This window comes from Aspergillus clavatus, genomic scaffold (genome assembly GCF_000002715.2).
Source record: "Aspergillus clavatus NRRL 1 1099423829791 genomic scaffold, whole genome shotgun sequence".
NCBI lineage: Eukaryota > Fungi > Ascomycota > Eurotiomycetes > Eurotiales > Aspergillaceae > Aspergillus > Aspergillus clavatus.
The window spans coordinates 474,330-491,129 of record NW_001517108.1 but is presented as its reverse complement, the minus strand read 5'-3'; the positions used below and the strand labels follow the sequence as shown (position 1 = coordinate 491,129).

At 50.3% G+C, this 16,800-nt stretch overlaps 8 protein-coding genes across 8 annotated transcripts, besides 3 other annotated features; 5 read left to right on the top strand and 3 right to left on the bottom strand.

The window, feature by feature from the left end:
• Positions 1-1,602: 1,602 nt before the first annotated feature.
• On the top strand, positions 1,603-3,117 carry ACLA_069430 (fungal specific transcription factor domain-containing protein; the record flags this gene model as incomplete). The annotated part of the gene is made up of 4 exons (XM_001275338.1): positions 1,603-2,241; positions 2,299-2,450; positions 2,535-2,708; positions 2,760-3,117. The coding sequence occupies 4 exons, from the start codon at positions 1,603-1,605 to the stop codon at positions 3,115-3,117; spliced, it is 1,323 nt and encodes a 440-aa protein (XP_001275339.1).
• Positions 3,118-3,194: 77 nt separating this feature from the next.
• On the top strand, positions 3,195-3,590 carry ACLA_069420 (uncharacterized protein; the record flags this gene model as incomplete). The annotated part of the gene is made up of 1 exon (XM_001275337.1): positions 3,195-3,590. One exon carries the CDS (start codon positions 3,195-3,197, stop codon positions 3,588-3,590), a length of 396 nt encoding a protein of 131 aa, XP_001275338.1.
• Positions 3,591-5,025: 1,435 nt separating this feature from the next.
• On the top strand, positions 5,026-6,607 carry ACLA_069410 (putative eukaryotic translation initiation factor 3 subunit EifCl; the record flags this gene model as incomplete). The annotated part of the gene is made up of 2 exons (XM_001275336.1): positions 5,026-5,334; positions 5,486-6,607. 2 exons carry the CDS (start codon positions 5,026-5,028, stop codon positions 6,605-6,607), a joined length of 1,431 nt encoding a protein of 476 aa, XP_001275337.1.
• A 790-nt stretch (positions 6,608-7,397) lies between these two features.
• Positions 7,398-8,525, bottom strand: ACLA_069400 (HesB/IscA family protein; the record flags this gene model as incomplete). Its single annotated transcript, XM_001275335.1, has 2 exons — positions 7,398-7,763; positions 8,169-8,525. The coding sequence occupies 2 exons, from the start codon at positions 8,523-8,525 to the stop codon at positions 7,398-7,400; spliced, it is 723 nt and encodes a 240-aa protein (XP_001275336.1).
• A 373-nt stretch (positions 8,526-8,898) lies between these two features.
• On the top strand, positions 8,899-10,556 carry bna5-1 (kynureninase; the record flags this gene model as incomplete). Its single annotated transcript, XM_001275334.1, has 4 exons — positions 8,899-9,088; positions 9,162-9,505; positions 9,569-10,052; positions 10,114-10,556. 4 exons carry the CDS (start codon positions 8,899-8,901, stop codon positions 10,554-10,556), a joined length of 1,461 nt encoding a protein of 486 aa, XP_001275335.1.
• Positions 10,557-10,733: 177 nt separating this feature from the next.
• On the bottom strand, positions 10,734-11,444 carry ACLA_069380 (ER membrane protein complex subunit 4; the record flags this gene model as incomplete). The annotated part of the gene is made up of 3 exons (XM_001275333.1): positions 10,734-10,809; positions 10,874-11,220; positions 11,304-11,444. The coding sequence occupies 3 exons, from the start codon at positions 11,442-11,444 to the stop codon at positions 10,734-10,736; spliced, it is 564 nt and encodes a 187-aa protein (XP_001275334.1).
• A 641-nt stretch (positions 11,445-12,085) lies between these two features.
• On the top strand, positions 12,086-14,775 carry ACLA_069370 (putative AP-2 adaptor complex subunit beta; the record flags this gene model as incomplete). The annotated part of the gene is made up of 6 exons (XM_001275332.1): positions 12,086-12,124; positions 12,448-12,632; positions 12,702-12,777; positions 12,840-13,204; positions 13,266-13,694; positions 13,749-14,775. 6 exons carry the CDS (start codon positions 12,086-12,088, stop codon positions 14,773-14,775), a joined length of 2,121 nt encoding a protein of 706 aa, XP_001275333.1.
• A 110-nt stretch (positions 14,776-14,885) lies between these two features.
• Positions 14,886-14,913: a microsatellite.
• A 242-nt stretch (positions 14,914-15,155) lies between these two features.
• cwc25 (U2-type spliceosomal complex subunit CWC25) lies at positions 15,156-16,489 on the bottom strand (the record flags this gene model as incomplete). The annotated part of the gene is made up of 2 exons (XM_001275331.1): positions 15,156-16,398; positions 16,464-16,489. The coding sequence occupies 2 exons, from the start codon at positions 16,487-16,489 to the stop codon at positions 15,156-15,158; spliced, it is 1,269 nt and encodes a 422-aa protein (XP_001275332.1).
• Positions 15,779-15,806: a microsatellite.
• Positions 15,851-15,879: a microsatellite.
• Positions 16,490-16,800: the final 311 nt, after the last annotated feature.

Genomic DNA, 16,800 nt, shown 5'->3' with positions numbered 1-16,800 from the left:
GCCCGGTTTGCTACCATCTGCAGATCCACACAAAGACTTGATGCTCTCGCTCAGTCGCTCTCAAACCTGGTCTCCAATCCAGACCGTGATCGGCCTAGCCAGAAACAAGTAAGACATCTCATTAGTCGGAAAACTCAAAACCTCTCAAGAACTCTTGTCTTCGTGGCACGCCATCCATTCCTCCCTCTGGGAGAGCCTGTATCGAGCGACCCGTCGGAGATTTGGACACACCATCCATATATGGAAGGTTGCGGTCATATGGATCACGAGATGACAGCCCGTAGCCAGGCAGGAATTTGGTGTTTACCTGACAAAGGCAAGGGCAAAAGGCGCAGACAAAATTAGAAATTGGAATGAATAAAAACTATTAGGAGGGAAGCTCAAGAGAAAGAAGAGAGGGGGGCGGAAGGAAGAAAAATGAGTTGTTAAAAAGTAGTCGCCTGTTTCTCATAGTCGTCTCTGATACAATAGTTAGTTGTAAGGTCTCCGGGTGCAGGAACCGCATAAGTACGGTCTTGGAAGATCCGTTCATTGAGGTTCTCTGTATGTTGGAACACCCAACCAATGCTCCTGAGTAGATGTTATAATAGTAAATAGCAGTCTTGTGGTTTTCGATCCAGAACCGTTTCTTACATCGACATGTAAAGAGGCTCAATCATTGTCAGCACTCCTGGGCTCCACCTATCGAAGTGGTAGTGAGCTCAATCCACACAGCAACCAGATTCGATGCCCCCGTCTGCGTTCTGCGTCCAACTGTTCTTCCGACCAATCCAGGCATAGCATCAATGAGATGGACGAACGTCGGTGCCAGTACCAAAGTTTCTCTTTTCCAGTTCCTTGACTCGGCGATATATTGCCGCAGATGCCCCCATTGAATACAGATGGATGTTCAGTTTTTGCCTACATTGGAAAGCATCTTACCACCGCTGACGGAACGCCCCCGCCGTTATTCCAACATTCATAGCACCAAGCACCCATCCCAAGCTTACCGAATCGTGTCATTCGAGAAAATTCGGTTGGAAACGCAACTCATGGATACTGTCGAGACCTCGAGCCAACTGTGAATGTTTCAACGTCATTCGTCGCTTGCCATCCGTGCAGTGTAGAGGCTGCAAGGATTCAAGGGCGAGAGCTCGTAACGCGTCAATTTGACGCCAAGGTTTTCTTGTTTGTCATATTCAACAATCTCTTTCTCCTAATTTTTCTGAGCCTGTCATCATGCGATTCTGGGTTCTCTCAGACTGATTTGCAAGAAAAGTAATGTTGGGCGGCAAGGTTTTCTGTCTCCGTGGTGTTATACTCTCCTCATGCCGAGCGTGAGGGTCTGGTTGGGTATGGCTTCCGAAGACCAGGACAAGCATCTTCCGACTCTTGCGCCGGGACCACGAGGCCCCATCACAGTCAACTCCACAACTGTATCAAGGCCAAAAAAAAATTCCACGGCATGTCTGCCGTGCAAACAGGCGAAGAGAAAGGTAGTGTATCTTCAGTTTGACTTCTGCTTATCCAACCCTGGGGTAACCTCCTCCAAGGCCTCAATGGACAAACCTCAGTCTGCATTACCCGAGTCTCCCTTTGAAATTGAATCAAGCCCAACAGACCATGGCTAACCACAATCGACATTCCCTTTCGCGGAGTTTGCAGTGCAGCGGCCGACCAGCCCCTTGTACATCGTGCAGAAACACAAATGCCGAATGCGTTTTCGATGAGACCTTGGACTTGAGGCGCAAGGTTGCCGCTAAACGAAACATCGAAGAATTAGCCTATTATCGAAGTTTGCTTTACGCACTGCTCGACTCGCTTCGCTCTCCAGAAGAAACTGAGGTCAGCAACGTCTTGAAAGTGATACGCGGCTGCCCGTCTCTGAATAATATTGCTGCCGCCGTCGGGGGGCCAACCATAGACACAAGTGATGCCGCTCCCGAAGATACCAAAGGCAGTGTGGAAGAACTTAGCTCGCTGGCTGGCACAGAGGAATCTATACACTTGGACTTTCACTCCCGAATAACGTTGGAGAAGCTTTGTGACATTCCTCTGGTCCAAGTACCAGCTAAGCCTTGGACCACGGTTACAGACGCCAATCAACTTGTGTCGCACTTGGTCTCCTTATACTTTACATGGGACCATCCGCTGCTTCAAATCGTGGATCAGAAGCTGTTCCTGCAGCATATGAAAGCAGGAGTAGCAGACTCGGAATTTTGCACACCATTGCTTGCAAACAGTATGTTGGCAATGGCAAGTGTATGTCGCCAGTGCCACCTATGTAAAAGTGAAACATAGAATCCCTGACATTCACAGGCGTACTCTGATTTCCCGGACGTGTTCGCAGTCCCTAGAGAAATTGCTTCACGTGGTCAGCATTTCTATCGCGAGGCGGATAGGCTCTGGAGGGCTGAAGAAGGCCGAGCTTCGTTGGCAAATATCCAGGCAGTAGCCCTGATGAGCTATGTGTATGTAACTCTTGAAACACTCTCTGGGCCGGGGGGCTAATCATAGCAACCCCCCCATGATTTCAGACGCTAAATCCTGATTAGATTGAGAAGCCAGGGAAAAGGCCAATCGGGCTGGCTCATGCTAAGGCAGGCCGTGCAGCTTGCACAAGATTTTGGGCTTTTTCATAGATCAAGAGCATTACTTGAGCATGGGGTGACTACCGATCAGCAGCATGTCGCTGCAATCACCGCCTGGGGATTGTTTATCATGAATTCGTAAGATGGTGAGCGTCATATTAGTATTCGGCTGTTGATTGTCTCGTACAGGCTGGTGTCCATGGATTTGCATAGAGTCGCCGATCTGAAGCTTCCCATCGCCGAGCTACACATCAAGGAGGATTCCACTGGTAATATCATGTGGAGTCCGTATCCTCTCACAAACAGGCTCGACTGCAACAGGAGACCAGCTCTTCTTCAATATGCTATGATGAAGCTAGCGGACCTGACGGTCATGGGCGTTGAGATTCAAGAAATTCTGTTTGACAAAGCGTTCGAAATGACCGTGGATGAATTGTGGGCAGCGGCGAATCGACGTCTTTCGCATCTAGAGAAATGGCTCGTTGTTCTAATGGGCGAATGTGAAGACGATGGTCAGCTTATGCCACACATATTGTTTCTGCAGTAAGGGGTGACACTGTACCAGTTAGGCGATAAATGCCCATTCTGACCCACAGTTGCAGGATTAAATGTCACTCCATGATCATGTCGATGTTTGACTATTTCGTGGAATATGGAACGCGCAAACAACGGCAGGGTTCGCCTCAGGTCGAACAAGCGAGTTCTATTCGGCTTCAAGCCGCTAGAGCAATCGGCGGTTGCCTCCGTCATCATCGTGAAGTATACGGTCTCGTGCAGATCCCACGGTATCTGCTCGAAGCCGTCAATAATAGCTGTCTCGTCCTGATCACAGATCTTTCTAATGAAGAATCACAAGGTTATTTCAGGGAGACATGTCTATATCTGGTCGCGATGAAACGAAGATTGTCAAGTGTCAAGGAGATGATCGAGAAAATCGAGTGCCTCGTCGGAGTTGGTACATTCTCAATAGCTGTCGGTCTCACGCAATTGGATGTATGTGAACCCTCTTCCCCTGGTTGATGTCACTTCGATTTGAGCAAAAGTATAAAGAGTGGAAAGACTGATGAAGCAGAGGTATGGATTTAGGTCTGAGGTCTGCAAATGATATTCACGGGCAGGGGAAATCGTCCTAAAGAAGGCAAGACCACTCTGCCAGCCGAGAAGCAGGGCGGTGGTCAGTAATGAGCATCATAGTGCGGTTAGCTTTGAATTCGAGATCAATGTACTCCGTATGCTGAGGAGCAACCGATATGGCGAATCTGAAACACGATGACTGGTGCCTTGGTCATTTTGCTGGCATCATTCAAGCGTGAGTTCAAGCGTGAGCTGCATGGACTGGCGACCCATCTGGGATAACTGGAAACCATCCACTCACTAAATGGTTTGTTGAATCTGCGATGCATGAGAACGAGTTTCTCTCATCGAACACTGAACAAAGTTCGTTATGTTCGACATCCGTGACCAGATAAGAGAAGTTGCAGAGATGAAAGCGGATGGGTGATATTTTCACGGTGAGGTCTTGGGAGGGCTCCCATATCTACAAATGACCTTCGGCTGGAGAAGTTTTCCGGCTCGTCCCCAAAATCGGCATCCACCTTATCCCTCACAGGCTCAAACACGTCCAGTACTTGACGCTAGGTAGATACCTAGAGTTTAATCCCAAGTACTACAAAGGGATGTACTCTACTATATTGCGCTGTATGACCCTGCTCTGTATGATGTACTCGATTTCAATGGTTCTAGGGTACCTCAGGGCTGAGCAAGCCAAAGTTCAGGCCAATTCCATGGTTACAAGGGGAGGCAAGAGGCCCAATGTTTTTAATACGCGTAGAAGCAGATACTTCATATGAGTTGGTAGCCACGCTCTCTGGATGCCGCCTTGTAGTTTGGACGTCAGAATATAGTATCGGCACTAACCAGTACCATACTTTGTTCAATGTTGTTTGTGTTCGTGTTCATGTAGATTCTGCTCATTAACAAAATAATAGTTGCGTATGGGAATTTCATATGCAATTTTGATCTGCACCAGACGCTATACAGAACTGGCCAAAAACCTACTCTGGCTCATGGAACAAACACCATATCTAACAGCACAGTCATGACTTATCCAGGATTAGCTGTCAACGTGGTTGATGGATATGATACCAAAGATACTGGTTGCCTGTATACATGGGCGATGAAGGAAGGTCACGGGACTGTTATTTGAACATGGACCTCAGCACATGTTGCATAGATGACTCAGCCTCCCTTTATGCGGAGATAAGATAAGCACAAACCTCTCCAAGCGAAAACCCTCAAAATTCAACGCCGCCGAAACAATCGAAATTCCACACGCCGACGTTAATCAGCAACGCCGAACGACGTACCTACCTCCGCAACTTTTGCTTGCCGACCGGTTCCGATTCACGTCCACAACAGATTTCTTTCCATCCTCGGAACAAACATCTGAGCCAAAATGTCGTACGAAGAGCGCGTCAATGCGCACCCCAACCTGGGCGACGAGTCTGATGTCGAGGAGGAGGCTCTTGTCAACGACTACCGCGAACAGGTGAACTTTGACGATGGCATGAGTGAGCTGGAGAGGACCACATCGCTCGGCGCTGCTTCCCAAACGCAAGATCTCCAGGCACAGCTGGCTGCTGCTGCAACCCCTCTCGAATACCAGGCCACTCTCGAGACCAAGTTCGCAAGCTATGACAACTACTGCAGCCTGTTCCACTACATTCTCAACTCCGAAGGTCCTGTTGAGCTGGAGGTTCCCTCTGTATGTTGTTCCTCTAGATCCCGGCTTCCGCCGTGGAGTACTAGTTTCTGCCCAAAACCGGGTGCTGGCTTCTCCCACTGTTCTTTCAACGCGTACTGCAATAGTTATGTGCATGATATGCTGACCGCACGTTCTCGTTTCTATCGAACAGTACTACTGGGCTTGGGATGTGATCGATGAGTTCATCTACCAATTCGAATCGTTCTGCCGCTACCGTAACCGTGTCGCCCGCAGCGGCTCCAATGAGGAAGAAGCACAGCTTCTGCGCGAGAACCCCAACACATGGGGATGCTACTCCGTGCTCAACGTGCTGTACTCTCTGATCCAGAGATCGCAGATCAACGAACAACTGGCTGCTATCAAGCGTGGAGAGGACCCGCTGACCGTCGCTGGCGAATACGGATCCCGCCCGCTGTACAAGATGCTGGGTTACTTCTCCATCATTGGTCTGCTGCGCGTCCACTGCTTGCTCGGAGACTTCAGCCTTGCTCTGAAGACTCTCGATGACATCGAGATGAACAAGAAGGCCATGTTCGCTCGTGTCATGGCGGCCCACTTCACCACCTACTACTATGTGGGTTTCTCCTACATGATGATGCGTCGCTATGGCGATGCTATCCGCATGTTCAGCCATATCTTGGTCTACGTGTCTCGGACCAAGAATTTCCAGAAGGGCGGCAACAGCTACGATGCCATCGCCAAGAAGAACGACCAGATGTATGCTCTTATCGCTATCTGCGTGGCTCTCCACCCTACTCGTCTGGACGACACCATCCACTCCGCTCTCCGTGAGAAGTACGGTGAGCAGCTCATTCGCCTTCAGCACGGTGGCCCTGAGGCTCTTCCTCTGTTTGAGGAGCTCTTCCGCTCCGCCTGCCCCAAGTTCATCAGCCCCACCCCTCCTGATTTCGACAACCCGGCCGTCAACGTCGACCCTGTCGATCACCACACCGCGATCTTCATGGATGAGGTCAAGAACACTCTGTACAACCCCACCATTCGGTCGTACTTGAAGCTCTACACGACCATGGACCTGAAGAAGCTGGCCGGTTTCCTCGAGGTCGAGCCCGAGAAGCTCCGATCTTGGCTGCTCGTGAACAAGCAGCGCAGCCGCCAGGTTCGCTGGGTCGAGGGTGGCTTGCTGGAGGGCGAGCCCGTCAATGCCAACGATCTTGACTACGCGTTGGAGAACGATCTGATCCACGTCAGCGAGACCAAGGCCGGACGTCGTCTGGTTGACTGGTATCTGAGAAACCTGGCCAGAGTTTACTAAAAGGCCGCCTCTTCTTCGAAACCCTCTGGGGTATGATACGAGGTATGTGTTATGTCTGTGCAAAGGGACATGTGGAGTTTTAGAGCGGACACCGAGAATTCATTCCCGGCAGGTATGCTCTAGATCACTCCCAGAAATTACGAGAGGATACCCGGAGGCTAGAGGTGCAGTTATGGAGTTGTCGAGTGGATGGGGTACATCCTTACCCATGAGTTTGAACCCGATGTTCAGGACTCTGGAGCTGAGACAAATGGGGGTAAGAAAAGAAAGCAGCAGGGCAAGGGTTATGGCCACCCACCTTGAACCTTATGAGATTTTTCGTTCCATGTCCACACTTCTTTTTTTTTCATGTTCATTTTCATTTCTGGTTAGAATTCACGGGCTGTATCTCGGGGTTACAGCCTTGACCTGCTCAAGACACGGTTCGGGTGGCATTCAAAATGAGTCTAGAGAATGGATCCAGGGGGGCGTAAATGTTATGTTCATGTTTTTTTATTTAAATCCCATGTTCTATGCCCATGCATCATGTTCGTAATGAGAAATTCTCATGAATGGGGATGAAGTAGCTGATTGAGGGCTTAACACACTGAGTAAAGGCCGGCTCATAATCCATGCTAGCAGATAGATAGTTATCACTTGCTAAGTTGGCCCATTCTTGAAAGAGAGGAAAGGGTATAGTATAATTTATTCTATCGACGGAGTGCTGTAATCTACAATGCAGAAAAGGATCAATTAAATGTCTTCGATCTAAAGCTCCCAGCATTCAACGGCTTAACTCAGAAGCCGTTTATTAATCCTTGACATCAAAACTCGTCCCACAGCCGCAGTTACTCGTGGCACGTGGGTTGTCTACAATCTTGAACTGGCTGCCAATTAACTCCATGGTGTAATCGACCGTGCTGCCTGATAATAGCTCCAGAGAGGGTTCATCCATGACCACCTTTGCCTCGCCGGAACCTGAGGTTGGGCCATCCACCGGCTCTGACTCAAAGATCGTATCCTCCTCGGGGTCGATCTTTGATGCAGCCTCAAGAGACATGAGATACTGGAAGCCGTGGCATCCTCCGCTGGTGACGGTAATTCGGAGATGATGGTATGGGTTTTCTTCCTTGGTGATAGACGGAGAAGATGATGGATCGGTGATTTCTCGAAGACGCTGATGGAGAAGTCAGTATGGCCGAAACAACCATAGATAGATACACAACAGCTATGGAGAGATCGAGGAGCATGTCCCAAAGGAACAAGAAAAAAAGAATAAAGGGGGAGAAAAAAAAAAAAAACATACAACAGCCGGGATTCGCTGGTGGTCACCCACCCAACTACTAACCGGCCGGCGTGTGGCTTAAGTACGGCTGAGCGGACGGGAAGCCCTGTTCTCCACACCCTGTGGTCGTATGTGCTTGTTCTTCCGCTGAAAAGGATTAGATTCTGGCCATAGAACCAATTTCCTCCCAGCGAAGCTAAGATCCAAGCACATGAGCTCCCAACTCTGCCACAGTACAAAGTGCACTCCATGACCGGCGTCCCAGCGTATTTGTGGAAAGAAAAATATTCAACGTACCTCGGCAGCTCGAGGTGAAATGTCGATCATTAATGTTTTTCCATCTTCATCCACCCTCGGATTTTGTACAACTTTCGAAGCCGGCCGGATAACCGATGAAGAGAAGGCTGAGCGTTGCGTGGGGATGACCGAGTACGCCGTACTTCTTGTGGGAATCGTGCGCAACGCGGCACTGTTGCCTCTCGAAAGGCACAAATATGAGACTGATCGACGAGGCGTAGATTCACAGAGTGACGGGGAATAGTGGCAGGACCAGTTCAATGTTCTGATGGAAGTGGAATGGATGCTCGCCACTCCGGAGATGTTTTGAAAACGCAACATCCGGCGCGTAGCTGTGGAGAGCGCTGATTGAGACATGGTGCAGTGTAATGTGCAGGCTGCTGAACGGTCTTTCAAGGTGATCTCACGTATTGGGTCTGTTGGTTTATCATCGGACGATTTGATTATATATGCTGGAGTACTCTGTACTCCGAGGCTACCTACGGCGAGTTTCCCATTAGTCAGTAGACTTGCACAATACCATTGGTCTAAGTAATCGGCGAGAAGCGGCAGAATGGCAACCGCCGGCGATCATCGTCATGGAGGGGTTCGCGGCGAGGAGAAATTGCTTGTCATAATATTAATACTGCGGTGAGTTCTCCTTTTCAGGCGAAGATCACTTTGCGGAGATTCAGAGATATCTGCGGAAGCTAACCACGCCCAGCTGGTCATTCTCCGAAATTCGCACAGGATGGGCTCTCGTCTACATACTCGAGAGATCCAGAACGGACCCCCGCTTCCATACAACGATGATATTAGGGCGTTTAGCAAGGAGTACGCAGAGTCACTCGATGCTCAAGACCCTTTGCACCGGTTCCGCAACGAGTTCGTCATTCCCTCCAAGGAAGATCTAAAGAGGACGACATTGGATCCGAATCAGGGTATGTATGTAGGCTCTGTGTTGACATCCGCATCTTTCTCCGCCTGGTCCTAACAAGCTGCGTTGAACCTTAGAACCCGAACATTCTCCCACTCCAAGCTTATATCTCTGTGGAAACTCACTCGGACTTCAACCTCAAAGTACCCGAAAGTACATTGAATATTACCTCCGGGCCTGGGCAACCAAAGGTGTAACGGGCCATTTTGTCCAACATGACGACCAATTGCTTCCCCCATTTGTCGACGTCGATGCTGCTGGAGCCAGGCTCATGGCGCCGATTGTGGGAGCAATGGAAAGCGAAGTCGCAGTCATGGGCACATTGACGACCAACCTCCATATCCTCATGGCCAGCTTCTATCAGCCCACCCAGGAAAGGTACAAGATTATCATCGAGGGCAAAGCCTTCCCCAGCGACCATGTATGTCTTGCGGTTAAGCTGTCCAAAGGCTACCGGGGGTAGAGCTAACAACGAGTCGAATAGTATGCGGTTGAATCCCAAATCAAGCATCACAACTTCGACCCAAAGGATGGCATGGTCCTCATAGAGCCAGAAGATCATACCCGCCCCGTCCTGGATACCGAACATATAATCCGAACCATTGATGAACATGCATCGAGTACGGCGGTTATACTGTTATCTGCGATACAGTACTATACCGGACAATACTTTGACATTAAGAGGATAACTGCTCACGCTCAGTCCAAGGGTATCCTGGTTGGCTGGGACTGTGCCCACGCTGCAGGCAATGTCGATTTGCAGCTACATGACTGGAACGTCGACTTCGCCGCGTGGTGCACTTACAAGTATCTCAATAGCGGACCAGGAGGCACGGCCGCTCTCTTTGTGCATGAAAGACATGGCCGGGTGAATTTGGAACAGGTTAATTCCGAATCAGAGCCTTTCCGTCCACGCTTGTCAGGTTGGTGGGGAGGAGATAAGAAGACTCGTTTCCTCATGGACAACAGTATGATCTTCCTCCTTTCCCTTTGTTGTATTGGTTCGACCTTCTCACCAGCTGCGTCCAGATTTCATACCCCAGCCGGGTGCCGCGGGATTTCAGCTATCAAATCCATCGGTGCTGGACATGAATGCAGTAGTGGCATCCTTAGAGCTGTTCAAACAGGCTTCGATGGCTGAGATTCGGAAAAAGTCACTGCACATCACAGGCTACCTAGAACACCTCCTTCTCAACTATCCGCTGGACACACCCTCCGAAAAGAAGCCCTTCACAATCATCACTCCTTCCAATCCAGCCGAGCGCGGTGCCCAGCTTAGTGTTCGTCTCCAACCTGGCCTCCTCGACCACGTTCTGGAAACGTTGGAGGATAATGCAGTAGTCATAGACGAGAGGAAGCCTGACGTCATTCGCGTTGCACCAGCACCTCTTTACAACACGTATACGGACGTCTGGGAATTCTGCCGAATTTTCCACGAGGCTTGTCAAAAGGCGCTCAAGGCGCGCGGGTAAAAAGATACTTGCAATGCGTTGAAGCCGTTGGTAAGAGCTTACATACCTTGGTCATTACAATCGGTACGGATTATTATGAGCATTATATGAGTTACTTCACAAATGAACGAAGAAAATCGACGCGTAGATTCTGATTCTCTATTCTCGTCATCCATAGTCTCCTTGTGCAGCACATGTCTAACCAAATGCAAAATAAGCCCGCTCCAGCGGTTGTCGTTCCGACTCCCAAGCAAGCCAATCCGATCTCGTCGTCCTGTTCGAATATCCACATTAGCCAAGTCGCCAAAAACCAACAAAAGAAGGACCAAAGGTCATACGGCAAGAGTCCCATTGCGTTAACCTTCCATATTCCCAGTCCCAGCAGCCCAAATTGCATCAGGACATAGACAGCCTTCACTCCGAGCAACTTCCCGCGGATTCCCTCCGATTCAAACTTGGCGAAAACTGTATTGGTGCTTATCAGACCCTGAATGGGACCCTTGAAGAGCATGAACACCATCATGATGCTGAAGATCTGGAGACTGTTTCCGGACATGTACATCATGATCGCGTTCATGGGGATCTGCTTCGAGGGAGCAAGGGCAATCTCCCAGGCTTTCTTTAGCTTCAGAACATCGGTTTCGGCAGGCTTCGCGGCGGCGGCGGCCGCTTGTTGTTGGGCGCGCTGAATACCAATATGGTTAAATCGGGTAAACTCATGACTGCGAGTACTGCAGTAGGTAAATTGAATCCATTGGAGTAACTCACGCCCTTGCCTAGGACTTTCTCCTTAGAGTATCCTGGAGGATCGGGAATACTGGCCGCCGCCTTAGTCGGACGTGGCATAGGGGTGTTATAACGAACGACCCAATCCGGTGGCGGAGGGGGTTGAAAGGGTTGAGATGCCATGATAGTATCAGAGAGCCCACGAATGGGTTGGTGATCCGGCGACTTGGCGAGCTCAAGGAAGATTAGATGTGATGCTGGATTGCTGGTGGATGGACGGAGATGGGGAGTTCGTCCAAGCCACTGTAAGCAGCCGCCAGTTGGTCGAAACTCCCCACAAGCACGCGGAGCTGGCGGCGGCCGATCCACTCCTGATTCTTGAACCATTCGGACGATTCCAGCCCATCTGGGAGATTCGACACGGTTGTCTCATTGTTCTATCATTCGGATTTTCTTTTTCTTTATTTCTTTCCCCCCCCCCGTGTTTCCTATCGTGCGTCTATCTTCATCAGCGGAAAATTACAATCTACCATCGTCGATTTATGACCGATTGCCTCGCCCTTGACCTTCCCTCTCCTTAACGGTCCCTCCCTGAACACTCCCAGACACCACACGATCCCGGAGGCATGGAGCCCTCGAAGCAGCAGAGCAGCTAAATAAGCATTGCGCAGCTATTTAGATCGATTACCCTACACTTGTTTTATCGCCGGCGATAAGATTCATATGAAGTTGCGACCGAAGCCGAGTTCGAACAACCTACGGAGTATTTGCAGGGGCTAGAGCAGTAAAGGAGACTCGTTCATTTGCTCGTCCGCAAAGCCACCATGAGTTCCAGCGGGGGAGATGCGAAACTGTTCGCTAGGGTACGTTCAAATGCTAAGAAAAGTGGCCATCGGACCTCGACGTTGGATGGCGATCAAAGCTTTGCCATTGTTCACTCCTTATCTGCCCCTCTCTGGCCCCCTCAGGTCCAGGGCTTCTTGGAGGCTCGTCTAAACCGACGGACTGGCTGGCATTCTTACCCCTTGGGCCGCTCCGTAGCACTGTTGAGCTTATTGTATACTCTGCCTTTCCTCACATTACTCATCTACTTTCCGATTTGACTTCATCTCATACCTGCTCTATGTTGATCGCCGTGCTTCCTTATGCGACGAACTATGGCTTACCATTCTCTCGTTCTTTACAGGGCAAAGTCGCCGAGTTGCGACAGGAGCTTAACAGCGGCGGCAAGAAGGATAAGAACTTCTCGGCCAAGAAGATTGCTCTGAAGAAGATCGTCGCCAATATGACCATGAGCAACAACGACATGGTCGCCTTGTTCCCCGATGTCATTGGTTGCATGAACCTTCCGAGTCTGGAGATAAAGAAGATGTATGTTGCGAGGAAGAATGGGAAGAGTACGTTGTGGGCGGAACCGGATAGCTGACCATGATACAATAGGTGCTTCCTGTTCCTGGTCAACTATTCGAGGATGAAGCCAGATGTTGCGCTGAAAGCGTTGCCGATTCTTGTCGATGTATGAGAGACTCGGAACCTGATAATCGTCCTATGTTGAGAAATCTAACATTTATAATGCAGGACATGGACGATACGAATCCGCTCGTGCGCGCCTTGGCATTGCGTACTATCTCCTATATACATGTTCGCGAGTTCGTCGAAGCAACTGTTCAGCCGGTGAAAAGGTTAATGGGGGACATGGATCCTTATGTTCGCAAGACCGCCGCCTTCTGCGTCTCGAAGCTCTACGAGCACGATAAGAAGATGGTGGAGAGCTCTGATCTCATTGACCGGCTCAATAGTATGCTCAAAGACGAGAATCCAACTGTCGTATCCAGTGTTCTCGCTGCTTTAACAGATATCTGGGGACGAAGCGAATCAATATCTTTAGCTATTGACTACGCGAGCGCATCAAAGCTGGTCTCTATTCTGCCAGATTGCTCTGAGTACGGTTTTCCGTCTCTATCTATTCCTTTTGTATGGTGCATTGTTCTAACCATTGCGCAGATGGGGTCAAACCTACATCCTCGACGCCCTCATGTCCTATGTGCCTCAGGATACAGCAGAAGCACTTCTACTCGCTGAACGAGTAGCTCCTCGTCTTTCCCACTCCAACTCTTCTGTTGTCCTTACGTCAATCCGTGTCATCCTCTACTTAATGAATTATATATCCGACGAAAGGCACATCACCTCCCTATCGAAGAAATTGTCTCCACCCCTCGTCACTCTTCTCTCCAAACCTCCAGAGGTACAATACCTTGCGCTTCGAAATGCCATCCTCATCCTACAAAAGAGACCTGAGGTTCTACGAAACGACATCCGAGTCTTTTTCTGCAATTACAATGACCCTATTTATGTCAAAGTTACCAAACTCGAGCTGATATTCATGCTGACGACGAAGGACAATATTTCCATTGTCCTGGCGGAGCTGCGAGAGTGAGTCTGAACTTCACTTGAAACTAAAGGCCATTCGACTAATTCGCAATCCAGGTATGCAACCGAGATCGATGTTCATTTCGTACGAAAAGCCGTACGTGCTATTGGTAAACTGGCCATCAAGATTGAATCTGCAGCACGGCAGTGCATTGATACTCTCCTTGAGCTGGTCAACGCCAAAATTCCCTATATCGTGCAAGAGGCGACGGTTGTCATTCGGAATATTTTCCGCAAGTACCCCAATCAGTACGAAAGTATCATCACCAACGTCATCCAAAACATTGACGAACTGGATGAGCCAGAGGCAAAGGCGGCTATCATCTGGATTATCGGACAATACGCGGACCGCATTGAGAATTCCGACGGCTTGCTCCAGGATTACCTAGCGACTTTCCACGACGAGACAATCGAGGTGCAGCTTGCTCTACTAACCGCCACGGTGAAGCTTTTCATCCAGCGTCCAACCAAGGGCCAGCAACTTGTACCACAGGTATTGAAATGGTGTACAGAAGAAACAGATGACCCGGACCTGAGGGATAGAGGTTACATGTACTGGCGTCTTTTGTCAACGGACCCAGCCACCGCGAAGCAAGTTGTGATGGGTCAGAAACCCCCAATCAGCGCAGAAAGCGAGAAGTTGGATTCTCGCACCTTGGAAGAACTTTGTCTAAACGTCGGCACGCTCGCAACCGTCTACCTAAAACCGGTCCAGCAAGTCTTCCGCTCCGCACGCACCCGACGTCTGCAGTACAGCCCTGCGTTGCAGAAACCGCGTGATGAGAATGGCAATAGTATATGGCAGTTCCCAACCCCCACGGGCTCTGACGCGGATCCTTCAGCGACCAACAGCCCCGTTGCCGGAATCAGTAGCATGAATGCAGCCGTGAATGCAGCAGACATGTACTTCAGCGGTGTTGGGAATCAGCAAATGGCGGCACTTGATCTCGGTGGCCGTGAAGATGGCGGTGCTGGCGGAGGTGGAGCACCTCAGATGCAGTACGTAGTCAACCAGAACCAGCAGCACGTGTATCAATCACAGATGGCTGGAGGAGCGGCGACGGGCGAATTGTTATTGCTGTAGAGTAGCATCTATTCATGGGGTCTTCGACGAGAGATGTATTCCTTTTTCATCGGCGATGTTTGTCGTAGACTTTTGTGATGCCTTTTAATCGAAACATTTGCATCATCATATCTTTTTTTCTTTCTTTCTTTTCTTTCTGGTATAAGTCTTATACCTGGCTTGAAAATGTCATAGCGATAGGATATCTAAAATTTGGAAAGCCATTGTGAAATACACAGGAAGATAGTCCATAGAAACGAGCCCAAATAATTAACCTCCAAGTCATTAACGAGACACGTGTGAAAGCATTCCCCCAAACCATGCATTGACTGAACGCCAGAATGTGTAAGATAAACCTAACTCAGATGACCAAAAGTAAAGAAACCGCCAGAAGATAGAGATCAATCCTCCATCTTAGCCAAACCACCACGGCTGCGCCTGATCCGCTCATCCAGACTGTCTTCCTGGAGTTGCTTATGGAGTTGACCAACAAACCGACCCCGATCCGACCGCTGCTTCTCGTCTGCCTGGCGCTGCTTCTCTTCCATGGCCGTGACCTCGACGATACGCTGGTGGCGAGTCTCCTCCAATTCATTTGCGTTGGACATCATTTCAGCGAGTCTTCTCTTACGATCTTCTTCCAGTTCCTTCGCTTTGGTTTCGGCATTGCCGGGATTGGGTTTAGGGGCCGGACCTCGACCGTACGAGTCTCTTGGACCTCCGTTGTCTCGTCTGTCGGGGCCCCAGTAGGTTGACTCCTTGCGATCCTGATCCCGAGGTTCTCTGTTATTACGGTTGCTTCTGTCTTCGGCTCGACGTCTATCAGACGCATGGTTATCGGGACGAGGAGAGGGTGAACGGTCATGATAGGATCCGCGCCGTGCGCCATCTCGGTCCCTGTATCTGCTCGATGGACGTTCCCGACCTTTCTCGCTCCGGCGGTCGTCCCTACGATCACGGTCTCTGCGACCATCCTCTCGCCTCCTCTCAGATCGCTTAGGCGACCCCGGCGATCGCGACCTTTGCCGATGTGACCGATGCCGATGTGACCGGTGACCGTCCTCATCGCTATGTCTCCTGCGCTTATGTCCACGATCCCGGTCCCTGTCCCGGTCCCGGTCCCGGCTCCGGTCACGACGACGATCCCCATCCCTCTCCTTCTCCCGACCATGCTCGCTATGCCGGCTCCGCCTCACCGACTCCTTAACCATATTGTCATACGCCGCCTGCTCCCGCTTTCGGATCTCCAGCAGCGGATCCGCCAGAACCTTCGTCATGGTATCGCGGGGATTGCCCACAGGCGGCGGCGCCGCATGCGCCGCAACAACATCAGCCCCCTTCTCCAACTTCTGGCTCTCGTCGTTCTTGAGAAGGATCCCGTCGATGCGGCGCTTGCCCAGTAGATACCCCTCCATCTCCTCGGCATAGTGGCCCGTCGAGCTCGACGGTGCCTGGTACATCCAATCGACGCGGTTCTGCTGTCGCGGCGCCCCCGACGCCTCCTGCAGGCGCTGCAGTTCCTGGATCTGGCGCTCTTCGTCGCGTTCACGGCGGAGTTGATCGATGCGCTTGCGTTCCTCGAGGGCTCGCTTCTCTTCCGCCCAGACGCGCTCCTGGTTGCGGAGCAGCGATGGATGCCATGATCTGTTTTGGTTTTGTTAGTTAGCACGGATGGATTAGTCAATGTCGCATGGTTTCCAGGGGCTTACTTCTTTAAATTCAGATCGCCACCCATTATGGAAATGTAGTTGATGCAGACAAGGCCGCGGTGTGTTGTGGGGGAGGGAAAGCTTGGTGAAGCTGTTTCTTGTCGTTGCAGATAAGGGAAATCGGGGTTGGGCTGAGTTATGCCCAAATGGGAAAGGAGCAAAATCAGGTCGCCACTCTTACTGTTGTTGCCTGAGTTCTCAGGCATCATGTTCAAATACAATTCCAATGCAGAGAAGTCGCACCTCAACAGACCGTGAGATTGAGTTACCTCCACAAAATAAAATAGGTTACGACCTTTTTATGTAGTGTTATTTGCAATGCCAGGTGATTGATTGC